This window comes from Hakea prostrata, chromosome 10, assembly GCF_041222555.1.
Source record: "Hakea prostrata isolate BN-2017 chromosome 10, UWA_Hpros_2, whole genome shotgun sequence".
Lineage (NCBI taxonomy): Eukaryota > Viridiplantae > Streptophyta > Magnoliopsida > Proteales > Proteaceae > Hakea > Hakea prostrata.
This window is the reverse complement of record NC_142609.1, coordinates 42,272,100-42,285,277: the sequence shown is the minus strand read 5'-3', so window position 1 is coordinate 42,285,277 and position 13,178 is coordinate 42,272,100. Positions and strand designations below refer to the sequence as shown.

The 13,178-nt window shown below is 38.5% G+C and overlaps 2 protein-coding genes across 2 annotated transcripts; both read left to right on the top strand.

Annotated features, from left to right (window-relative positions):
• The first annotated feature begins 166 nt into the window (after positions 1-166).
• LOC149003124 (uncharacterized) lies at positions 167-940 on the top strand. The gene has a single exon (XM_089138805.1). It carries the CDS (start codon positions 167-169, stop codon positions 938-940), a length of 774 nt encoding a protein of 257 aa, XP_088994931.1.
• Positions 941-8,629: 7,689 nt separating this feature from the next.
• On the top strand, positions 8,630-9,295 carry LOC149003123 (uncharacterized). Its single transcript, XM_089138804.1, has one exon. It carries the CDS (start codon positions 8,630-8,632, stop codon positions 9,293-9,295), a length of 666 nt encoding a protein of 221 aa, XP_088994930.1.
• The last annotated feature ends 3,883 nt before the right edge of the window (positions 9,296-13,178 follow it).

Sequence of the window (13,178 nt, the reverse complement as noted above, 5' to 3'; positions counted from 1 at the left end):
CAGGCGTCATCGCGGAGACGAAGACGAAGACGCCTGCACCCTCATCCTTCTTCCTTCTCTTCAGTGTAATCTCCTCCTCGAGACATTTCCCTCTCAATTTCACATTCATTAGCAAGCTCTATCTGTCTTCTCTCTTTCATTTTCACTACAACACAAAGATCTTCTCATGGCTTCATCAGATGACAACAAGAGCAACATGGAAAAGGGTTATCCTGCTACTGGTTACCCTTCTATGGTTTCCTCTCATGGCGATCATACTAACATTGAAAAGGGTTATCCAGCCGTAGGTTCCCCTGCAATTGGTTATCCTCTGCCTCAGAAAGTTGCATATCCAGGCTACCCAGTTGCAGACTACGAAAGGAGTCCTGCCTCAATTGTGAGGAATGTGATTCTTGTTATGACCGCAGCAGTGTTATTGACGGTTGTGTTACTGTTCATGCTATTTTTTGTCATTCATCCAAATCGGCCAGTCATCATTGTTGAAAATTTTGCTGTATCTAATTTCACTATCAATGAATCAAGACTTGATGCTGATTGGGATTTGAGGATTAAGGTTCACAATCCAAACACCGGAGTGGAGATTATTTGGGAACAGATTCAAATCAGTATCTTTCACAAGAATAACCTGCTGTCGAACGATTCAATATCAGAGCCTCTTGTGTTGAAGATGAAAGATTCGACGAGCTTGCGTGATAAGTTGCAGACACGTCAAAAATTTGTGGACGATGACATGGTAGAAGAGAGAAAGATGGGATTTCTGGATATGAGGGTGAAGATGAGTATGTTACTAAGGATCAAGAGTAGGAACGAAGATGTATACATGAAGGATACAAAGGTTCATGTTCTCTGTGAGAATTTAAGATTGGACATCGAAAAGAATTCCATGAATGGGAGTTTGGCTCCTGGATCTTGGGTTTGTTTGTTGTTCTCTATAAACTGATGCCTGATGGTAGGTGTGATGAACGGAGTCGGTTTTTGCTTCATGAGATTGGGTAGCGAATCGTATCAAACCATTCATGAAGTGAAGGTCGGTCAAGTTATGCGTAAGCTGACCCAAACCAACCTCATATCTGAAAAAAGAAAATATACAAGGACCATACAGGTCAATAGTGGCTAGAAGTTAGTGTTGCAATCCCAAAGGGTGGAATGTCAATTTTCCAGGTGCAGACTTTTTTGCTTTAGCATCGTAGATTTTATTGTCCTCTTGAACTTTACTTGTGCGAAAACCTTCGTTCGGTACAGATTCGTTTTTAGATTCTATAGTTTTCAAAATGAGAATTGTAACCTTATCAAGATCAATCAGATAGTAGAAAAAACTTGTTTAATTTTTTTTGCCCCCCACTTCTTCAAAGTTTTCACAAATTTTGTGAATGTATTTCATGTTTCTTGCTTATGTATTAATTCTAATATATATGGATGGCTTGTTTTCATATTGCCATGCGATTGATCTCCCACGCATTTTCTCTCAGGACAACAAATTCCATTTTAGGTACCCAATGCACAAGAAGAAAATTAAACTTTTAGATTTCAGGTTTTTAACTGAAGGAAATTGTGAGGTTCTCAGAAGAAAGTTTTCTCCAGAAATTGAAAAAGAAAAGAGAAGAGCATGAAAGGAAAGCTGCTTGCCGGTCCCTCCTACATAGGGATAATATCGTATATAAGAATAAGCTTTTATTTTGTCAAAGTTCTGCAAAATTTGATGAAGAACACCTCCCCTATATGGTTGTTGACGAATGCTGATTTTCCTGCTCTCTTATTTTTTTCTTCTTCTTCGGATTTAAGGTTCATCTAACCCAGCTTACGCGCATCTTCATGGGAATTTTAAATAATATAGGCGGGGCTCTACCCTTTGCCCAGGAACTTTGAACTTCGACCTCTTACTGAAAGTGTTGGTCTTTTCCTGTTTAATCAATGGAAAGACGCTTGAACATACTAATGAAGGGCAGCAGAAAAGCCAACTTTGATAACATGTGGCTTGAAATTTTGATGGTTTGCAAGCAATTTGAAATTTGTTTTTGAATTAGAGACCAAAGAACATGTGAGAGCTAATCTGTAATTCGCCCCTCTATTAGTTGTTGTGAATCGATGGGTTCATTTCTTAGTTCAATCTCATCTGAATCGACATCTTTTGTGTTTGTTGAATAAGGGTATATATACTGTTCTCTCAGTTCATTGGGTGGTTCATGACATTTCGATTTGAGGTTTTTCTCTCTTATCTCTCTCTTCCTCATGAAGGCGATTCGAGGGTTTCCTGAAAACCTTGTTTCTTCTCTTGGTTTCTCCATTGTTACTCTTGCTTTTACAAAACACTGTTTTTTTTTTTTTTTTTTTTTTTTTTTTTTTTTTTTTTTAAAATTAGTTCCCCCCGTTTTTTTTTCCTTTTTTGGGGGGTTTTTTTTTTGGGGGGGGTGGTTTTTTTATTTTATGGGGGGGGGGGGGGGGGGGGGGGGGGGGGGGGGGGCGGCCCCCCCCCCCCCAACCACACCGCAAAAAGGGGGAAGAAAGGGGGGGGTAAAGTAAAATCTATACTTCTCAGTGGAGAAATTATGGATTCGACCAATGTAGATGGCATTTCTAGTATTAAAAAAAGCATCGGTTCCCCAAAAAAAAAAACTCAATTCTTCTCAGTGAAGAGGTTATAGGTTTGATCCAATTAAAGTTAAATGCTGATATAAGCAAGTTAAACTTTTCAAAAAAAAAAAAAAAACCCTTGAACGAAAAATACACTCCACTCCTCTTCCATTTACAACCGCTTTTCTTCTGTTCTTGCATCTTTATGATTTTTATACTTACATTATTATTTATTATTATTATTTTTTACTCTCTTTCGCCATCTTCTTCCCTTAAAATGTGAGGGTATTATTAGAAACGAAAAACCCTATGGTTGACTCCTCTTCCGTTTGCAACCGCTTTTCTTCTGTTATTGCATCTTTATGATTTTTATACTCACATGATGCCATCTTCTTCTCTTATAATGTAAAGATATTATTAGAAATGGATAAATAAAAATTAACTGAGACTAATGTATTAGTAATAAGGAATCTGATTGATAAATTGCATTACTTAGGGGGTGGTATTAATATTAAGAGTAACTCAAAGGATAACGCTAAAATTTCCCTATTTGTTTTACTACCATCCATTTCAAAGCTAGATATTCCATCAAGTACCAAGGGTTTTTTTTAGCATATAGATTAATTAGGTGGTTCTCATTGGTTCTCAAACCTCTTTTACCATACATTTAGGAGGAAAATCTACCTTTAAACACTAACAAAATAAACTCTTTGAATAGAGGGTGATAGAATTAGGGTTTAGGGCTATCCTTTACCTTCTACCTCCCCATCCCCATTTCCTAGAAAGGGAAAACAAATGGTCAAAATAGTTGACTTAGTCTTATGAACATTCCAAAAATCAAGCACAAATCCATAACATTGCAAATTCTATTCAATCCTTCATGAGAATCCATGTCATAATAAATCCCAATCTCCGGATCAACTCCCCATTTGGGAAGAACAATATGTTCAGCCGAAGCTTTTAAACCACACAATAGGGGGTGGGGCCAACATGGGATCCATTGAGATTTTTGCTTCTATTTTTTTCTCAATATTTACAAGGGGTTTCACAATTATTGTGTGGTGGGAAAGCATCAGTAGGGCACGCTGATCTCTCGTGATGGGGAAGTGATATAGACTCTAAATCCCACTCCAAGAGAGATTCCATGTGATGGGTTGCGAGAGTTTCTTGAAAATCCTTTTACAAGGGAGATGTCCCTTTTGACAATTTTTAGAGGGGAGCAGATGAGTCATGGTAGGCTACAATAGGCCGGATGCAAACTACCTCCAATCCTCTTATCTCTCAGAAAAAATACAGTTAGAAACGGTTAGGTAAACCCCATGGGCCATGGCTTATGGCAATTTACAATCTTCATCTCTTCTTTTCTTCCATTGCAAGAACCTGAAACAGCAACAGCAGCAGCAAGTGATTTCTTCCCAGATCATACATTAGCAAGCATCCTCGCAAAGATGAAGAGGAAGACGCATGCACCCTCATTTTCTCTTCTTTCCCTTTAATATAGATGCCCTCTTTACGATTTTCACATACATTAACTCCCTCCCTCCCTCCCTCCCTCCCTCTCTCTCTCACGCATTTCTACGAACAGAAAGTGTTCAAACTGTGGGTTTTCCATGGCTTCGTTATTGAAAGATGATCAAACAAATATGAAAAATGGCAGTCAGGCAATAGGGTACTCTACAATCGGCTATCCTGTGCCGCAAACAAGGGCATATGCAGGTTACCCAGTTGCAAGCTACGACAAGCAAGCTAAGGTTAGGCCTTTGGTTATTATTATCACCACAACAGTGGTGATGGTAGGCGTGTTCACCTTCCTTGTATTTTTCATCATTCATCCTAGAAGACCCATGATGAGTATCAGCAACCTCATTGTATCTAATTTCACCATTGCTAATTCAAAGCTTGATGCCGATTGGGTTTTGGGCTTCAAGATCTACAACCCAAATAGGAGAGTGCAGATTGGTTGTGAGGAGATCAGAGCCTTTATTCTTCATAGAAGCACTGTTTTGGCGAACAGATCAATAGAGCCTATCGAGTTGGAGAATCAGAATGTGACCAGGATAGGTGGTAAGTTGCAGACGCGTCAACAATTTGTGGAAGGTGATGTTAAAGAAGCTTGGAAGACTGGAATGTTGGATTTGGATGTGAAGATGGCCATGACCCTAAAGATCACGTTTAAGAATGGAGGTATGTTTATGAAGGAACGGAAGATGCATGTTCTCTGCGAAAATTTAAAACTTTACTTTGATCATATTGCCAGTAATGGGAGGTTGACTCCTGGGTCTTGGCTCTGTTTGTTCTCTGGAGCTTCGGTGTGAGGATTGGGGAACCAAGTATGTAAAACAGAGTTTGGGATTAGCTCCATAATGTTGGGTGGTGTTCAATCTTAGTTTTCCATTTGTTACCTCACATGAATGAAGGTCCTACACCTAGTGACATGGGTCCCACATCTTAAAGGTGAGTGTCAATTTTGTTTTTGGGTAAACATAGGTGAGTATCATACCCCATGGAAGATGGAGATGTATTCCCATTGATGATCTTAACCCTTATGAGTAGTTGATCCCATGGTATTAAAGCAATAGATTCAAATTTATCAAGGTTGAGAGAAGAAGCAAGATGGATAGCATCCCGAATGGCTTCAAGTTCCACAACCTCAGCAAAAAGTGAAGAACCATTTTGGTTAAGATTTCATAGTTGAGATCGCGTCTTCTAGGAAAAAAATGAACAAAACAAGGAAAGTAGCTTGTCCCTCTCCTTCTAATTCTCCCGTCTAGGATTATGTGCCTTGCTCTAACACTTGCATATTTTGGGTTAATGCGCTCAAGCAAGGGCAGAGAGCTCTAACCCACAAATCCAAGGTCACCATAACTTTCCTTCTATTTTTTAGGTAAAACATCAGCTATATTAAAAGGAGGAAATAAGAGAGTTTTACAATGAGAGCATCATAAAATTGCAGCATCCCTACCTTAGGTGTTGGTCAAATGTAACACATAGCTTACTTTCTATTTCCTTAAGTTTGTCTTCAAGCGTATGCCTGTTCCATCGCAGCAAACCTTGCCAAATAATCAACAACTCTTTGTTTCTCCATAATAATGCATTATTTTTTAATCTATCAAATCCAAGTAGGACTGCAATTCCCACCACTTCTATAACGCCAACCATTGTAACTTTTCTCCCTTGTATGTAACATTTACAAGAATTTTAAAATGGATGAGATCAGTTTGGAGTACGAAGGATCACATTGGACTTACATAATGGTAATCTCTTTCTTCCTCATTTTGATCTGTCACTAATTCCTAGTGTCCATCCAAATACCATGATGACCATTAGGGAAGCTTCCTCCTTTACGACCCACTTCCTGCAATGTCAAAAATTACTTGTAAGTTCCCCAAACTTGAAAACTTTTTACGTTAAGCTCCACTCCATCAACAATGCAGTATTCCAACTTTCTATCACCATCAATTGCGATTGTTGCCTTTTTTTTCTTCTTGCTAGTAAAAATGCATTCATTCAACAAGGCAAAAGTAACCCAAGGATTCCAAATTACAAACATCAGAAAGACAAGGAGTGGTAATGGGTAAGAGGGTCCTTTTTGCTACAAACCTACCCATCCAGGCTAAATAATCGACTATGGTATTAGCATCTCTAGAAAACAAAGGAAAAAGCCAGTTTGCATTGAGTCTACTAGATGCTTAATATCCTCAAGGATCCTGACTAGGTTATCGGGAGGGGGGGGGGAAATAAGCTTAGTTTCATGAAGAAAGTTATTAATAGGGGGGGGGGGGGAGAATAAGCTTAGTTTCGTGAAGAAGGCCAATAACCTGTCCATTATTGGATTCCACAACTGGGGCTTTGAAGCCATGCTATTGCACCTCTTGTAGACCCATTTTGATTGCCAAGGCTTCATCAACATTGCCTCTATATGAGTCAAACATTCCATGTTGGCGAAGACCGATTTCCCTACTATTCCTCAAGCTAGCGCTTAAACTCCATAGGCCCGCATTACAAATGAGCTTTAACACTTCACCAATTGGTAGGGACCATTTGCTCGGAAGAGGGTAGAGGTTGCCTCCTTGGTGATCTCATAGGTTGCACGAAATTCATTGTAGGCTTGGTGTGCTAAAGTTATTAAATTTGGTAAGTGATACATCCCCTAGTTTGAAGATTCGAGCATTCCTCATAAAATAACCATCACCATTCTGAAAAGGGGGGGGGGGATAAGCTTAGTTTCACGACGAATGCCAATAACTAGTGCATTATTGGATTCCTCAACAAGGGTTTTGAAGCCATGTTATTATGCCTCTTGTAGACCCATTTGATTGCCAAGGCTTCACTAACATTGTCTTTGAATGAGTCAAACTTTTCATGTTGGAAAAGATCGATTTCCCCTACCATTCCTCAAGATAGCGTCCAAACCTCTTAGGCCCGAATTATAGATGAGCTTCAACATTCACCACTTAGGGACCATTTACTCAGCAGAGGGGCAGGGGTTACCTCCTTGATGATCTCCTAGGATGCAAGAAATTCATTGAAGGCTCAGTGGGCAAAGGTTATTAGCTTCAGTAGGTGATGCATGTCTCAGCTTGAAGATTCGAGACATTCCTCATAAAATAACCATCCATTTTGAAGGGGTTCGAGGGGGGAGAATAAACTCTATTTCATGAAGAAGGCCAATCACCGGTGCATTATTGGATTCCACAACTGGGATTTTGAAGCCATGACATTGTGCCTCTTGTAGACCCATTTTGATTGCCAAGGCTTCACCAACATTGCCTCTATATGAGCCAAACTTTCCATGTTGGTAAGGATCGGTTTCCCCTTACTATTCCTCAAGATAAGTGCCCAAAACCCTTAGGCCCGCATTACATGTGAGTTTCAATACTTCACCAATTAGTAGGGACCCTTTACTTGCAAAGGCTTACGGGTTGCCTCCTCAGTGATCTCCTAGGTTGCAAGAAATTCATTAAAGGTTCGAGGGGCTAAAGCTGTTAACTTTGGTAGGTGATGCATCCCTCACCTTAAAGATTTAAGCATTCCTCATAAATCATCATCTATTTTGAGGGGGGTGGGGGGAGAATAAGCTCAGTTTCACGAAGAAGGCCAATCACCTATGCATTTTCAAATTCCAACTTAAAGTGATGTTATTGCACCTCTTGTAGACCCATTCTGATTGCTAGAGCTTTACTAACAATTGCTTTTGTAAGAGTCAAAACTTTCCATGATGGCAAGAGTATTTCTTAAGATAGTTCCCAAACCCCTTAAGTCCACATCACAATTGTGCTTCAACACTTCACCAAAAGAAATGGACCATTTACTAGGTAGAGGGGTAGGGGTTGTCTCATGGGGCATATGAAATTCATCGAAGACTCGGTGGGTAGAAGTTAAACTTCGGTGGCTGATGCATCCATCTACTTGAAGATTTAACTTATCAAGAATCTGTGGTATCGTGGGTCTAAAGATGTATTTTGAGCGATTGGTGTCTGAAGTGTCTTTTTCATCTTTTAAGATATATTTGGTATTATAATCTTTACATAAAAGGCTGTCACCACTATGCTTGAAGCACGCCCACAAAGGCAGAAGACTTAGATAGGAAAATTGATCTTGTGCTTTTAGACAATTTTCAACAAAGAACAGGAGTCATGAGAAGCTATATATAACTTGCTTCAATCCAAACTACCACCAGACAAAACCTCCTGACCTCTGATCTCACACCAAAATAACCGTTAGAAACGGTTTTGTAAAAAGCCCATGACAGCTGGCATAATTTTCAAAATAACCCCTGTTTATGATGCTGTCATCATCATCAATTACATTTCTTTCAGTTTCAACACAAGAAGAACCAACAACAAAGAACAGGGGATTTGCAGGTGTCGCTGAAGCTAGAGGTGAAGACGCGCCTGCGCCCTGATATCACACTCCTTAGTCATGATACTCATTCATCCTTCCTTCAATGTAATCTCTTAAACGTTAGAGATCTTAGAATCTTGCCAACATCAACCATTTTCACCCTCTCTGTTCATCACCATTAGAACAGAGAGGGGTTGTGATTACAGTTTTCATCATGCCTTATGGTCAAGTCAATACAAGAACAGCTGGTCTGGTGGCCTATGCTCCGTCGTTGAAAATGGGTAGAAGCAGCTACCCAGTTGAAAGTTTGGATTCTGAATCAAAAGGCAAGTGTCTCTGTTTTATGATCACCGCTGGAGTGATTCTGCTCTTGTTGTTCACTTTCCTTATACTTTTCTTCATTCAACCTCGACAGCCAAGCTTCAATATCAGTAGCTTAGCTGTACGTAATTTCACCTTCGTCAATTCAAAGCTTAATGCGGATTGGGAAATGAAGATTCAGATTTATAACCCAAATACGATGACGGTTGATCTTGATCATATCCAAATCTATGTTTTTTATAAGCACAATATATTGGCGAACAATTCATTTCCGCCGGTGGTGTTGAAGGTGGAGAATAGGACGTTCTTTGGTGGTATCTTTGAGTCGAATCAATCGTCGGTGGCAAGCGAAATGGAGACAGATTGGAAGAAAGGAAAGGTGATTATGAGTGTGAAGATGAAAATGTTTCAAAGGATCAAGAACAAGCATGGAGTAGCTGCGCTTCTGAAGGATCGTGTAGTGCATTTAGTTTGTAATAATTTAGAGCTGATGTTTTACGGTGATACAGGAAATGGCAGATTGCCTCCTGGGTTGTGGCATTGTCAGTTTCGTGTGTGAGAAACCCAGTTATATAAAACAGAGTTGTTGTTTTTTTGAAACAGAGTTTGGAAATTTAAGAACTTCATTCATGTTGGGTAGTGAATCAAATCAAAATCTCAGAGTCCATGAGAGAGGAAGGTCATGCAACTCAAAGGTTGAGTCTTGCATTTCTTAAACCTTTAGGCTTTGATGCATATATGAAACTCTTAGTCTCTCTTCTTTGTTGATGTTCTTCATCTGGTTTTCAAAACTCAAACTTCTGAAGCCTCACATTAAAGTGCATCTCAGCACCCATAAGCATAGAATCAGGTTGTTTTCTCTTAAATTTCTTCCAAAGTTTTCACATTTTCTGGTTGGGACTATGGGATAATGAGTTCAGATTTACATTCCTCATGGATTGTTGTGTTGTTAGTAGTAGTCTTGTTGTTTTATAACTTCAAAATTCAAAGGAAGATTTTAGTTGGTGAAGAGAATGAGAAAAATACATGAATAAATTATACAAAACAAAAAAATTGTATTTAATTAATAATGCTCAGGGTTCCATTGCATGGCAAGTTGCTAGACGCTTGGACCCCATTTTCCGTTTTAAGAGATGCCCTGGGTTACCCTTAAAATTAATGTCATCCTTCGAATTACCCAATATATCAATCAGACCTTCTATTACTAACACCGTCTTAATTAATTTTTATTTATTTGTTTTCAATATTATCCTCACATCGTAAGAGAAGAAGATGGTAAAAAAAAGGGGGGAGTACTTGGTGGAAGAATAGAAATTTTGTAGAGGATGCAAGAATGAGAAAAGATGAGTGGTTGCAAATGGTAGAGGGAGACAAGTTGAGCATAGGGTTTTTATTTTTCGTTTTAGGTATTCTTGTGTTTTTTGAAAAATTTAACTCGCTTATATAAGCAATTAACTACGATTTCCTAGCGATAAATGGTGTTACTGATATATATTTTTCTCCATTTGGGGTCTAACTGATAAATTAATTACATAACTCAAGGGGTGGCATGAATTTTAGAGGTAACTCATTTGGGGTGGCCGTAAAAATTTCCCTTTCCTTTTCCCTTTTTAGGTAAATTGAGAGGAAAGAAAATTAACAAGAGAAATAATCTGGCTCTTCGATTTAAGGGTGTCAATTGCATATCAAAACCGCTTAACCATACCGAACCGCACCTTTCAAAATTCGGTATAGTACATATCAAAACCGAATTTTAACGGTACGATACTGGTTTCAGGTATTCATACCATCGGTATGTACTAAATTGGTACTAGACCAAATTAAGGGATATAAATGTAATTTTATAATTAAACATTTCACCTTTACCTTATCCCTAATTCCCTGTTTCAGACTTTCATTTTGCCTTCCATTCCTGTTAGATTTACTTGCTTTGTCTCTGTTAATATCAGATTTCTTAGGATTAGAGTGATCAATCACACACATTCGAATATAAAAAAAGGAAGAAGGAGACAAGGATTTTACCTTGGTTCATCTCAATGTGAGGCTACGTCCAGCCATAGGTTTTTTTCTATATTCTTCTCAAAAACAACAACTTGCAATGTTCTGTTACAAGAGAATATATATGCGCTTAGAAACCCTAAGTCACAACTATTCATGTGCCCAAACCCAATCTATAAAGAAGCTTCGAGCCCCACAGAAACATGGATCCTCTACTGGCTATTGGGGCGTTGTCCCTCCACCCCCACCTGGGCGGCCTCCCCAGACCCCGACAACTCATTAGGGAGCAGAACCCTTGTGTCTATCGGCAATACAATGTGAAGCATGAGCCATATTCAACAAGATTCTATCAATTGTTTGATCACAATTTCATTGGGATCTTAATGAACTAATAATAAAAGTGGCATGAGTTCGTTCGTACCAAAATTGTACTGCATTAGATATCGTGTTTAAACTGTTTTCCGCACTGATTTAATAATGAAATTGTACTGAATCATTTTTGCAAATACCGAAACCGTATTGTACCATTTAAATTAAATACGGTACTGTTCTAATTTTCTATATTCAAAGTTGATATTGTACCAATTGACACCCTTACTCCGATTGCATCATATATATAATATCTTTTCAACACAACATAAGTTATCGAAAAGATCTCAAACAACCCCATCAAAGCACAAAAGCCAAGAAAACGTTGGAATACCTGAATTTTTGAAGGGTTTAAAGAAAATTTGAAGGATATAGTTATAAATGAGAAGCTATAAATAGCGGATCCAGATCCTCTCCACCCAAACTGTCTGCAGCCAAAAACACCTGGCCTCTTACCTCGTACACGTAAAATACATCAGAAAATTTTCCCCAAAAAGCAAAAATACGTTTGAAACTGTTGAGTACAGCCCATTTCTTGCTCCATCAATTTCATGGCTTCTTTCATTTGAATTCCAAGAACCATCATCATCAACAACAACAGCAGAAAACAGAGGAATTAACAGGCGCCGTCGTCGTCACCTGCATTCTCTTACTCTTCTTCCATGTAATCTCTTTAACATAATCGATCCTCTAACTGTTTCTCCATGCATTAACTTCCTCAATCATCAGCAAAACAGAACAAGAAAAGCTCTTAAATTCCTTCTGGCTCTCTCTCCCTTCCTGGGTTTTATTATGCCTCTGTTATTCGATGGACAAATCAATTCAGCAAATTATACTCAAGTGGGTCATCGTCTGCCACAGCAAACATGTTCAAACAGCAACCCAGATGAAAACTACAAACAGAGTTTACTCTCAAAAATCAAGCCTGTGGTGATTGTCATCACAACCGTGCTAGTGATGATGGTCTTGTTCTCCTTCGTTCTAGTTCTCTTGCTTCGCGCAAGACGGCCTCGCTTCAGTATCTACAGATTAGATGTGTCTAATTTCTTCATCAATGATTCAGGGTTTAATGCAGATTGGAAATTCCAACTCAATGTTTTTAACCCAAATTGCATGGAACTCAAAGTCGAACAGATCAATGCCTCTATATTTTACAAGCAGGTTTTGTTGGCGAATGGTTTAATGAAGCCAACCACATTGAAGCAAAATGAAGTGACGAATTTAGAAGGTGAGTTGCAGACACGTCAAGGGTTGGTTGACAGTGAAATGCAAGAAGATTGCAAGAACAGCATTCTGGAATTGAGTGTCAACATGAGTTTGTTGATAAGGCCTATGCGAAAGGTTCAAGATCTTTTGATGAAGAATCATAGTTTTTATGTTGTCTGCGAGAATTTAGAAATGCTCTTTCATGGTAATTCCGGGAATGGAAGATTAGCTCCTGAGTTTTGGAAGTGTTACATCCTTGAGGGGCAACACTCAATTACACCAAACTGAGTTCCATGAAGTGGATTTTCTTAGCCAATTAACACACATCGATGTAACAGTTCCAATTAGTTTCAATACCGATGATGAACTGCTCTTGCTGTTGTTTTTGTTGGAAATATGTTCAAAACTTTATGTTTACTAATTTTTTTATTTATTTAAATATATGTTTTAATCATGTTTTATCCTATGAATTCTATAACGGAAAAGTTTAGTTCCACATCCGGTAAAAATGAGCTGATTTTATCATTTATATATAATAAGAACCTATGTAATATATCTTTGGGATTAAAGATCGGACGAGAACCAAGCCTGAACCCTAGTGTGACACTGTCGTGGTTATATAATTATAGGTCCGGTCAGGGTTGTCAAACTCTTCGTAGAATTTGCCATGTCATCACAAACAGATTAAATGGTTGAGATTCAAGCTTTGTAAATATTGATTTTTTTAATTTTCTATTTACTTACCAATTCAACCACACAAAAAAGACTTGGATTCAATTTTGTTTTATCTTACAAAAGATCCACATTTCAATCTAAGAATTGCAGAAGAAAATCCAAACAAAAAGAATTTTCCCTTCACTGTTTCTACA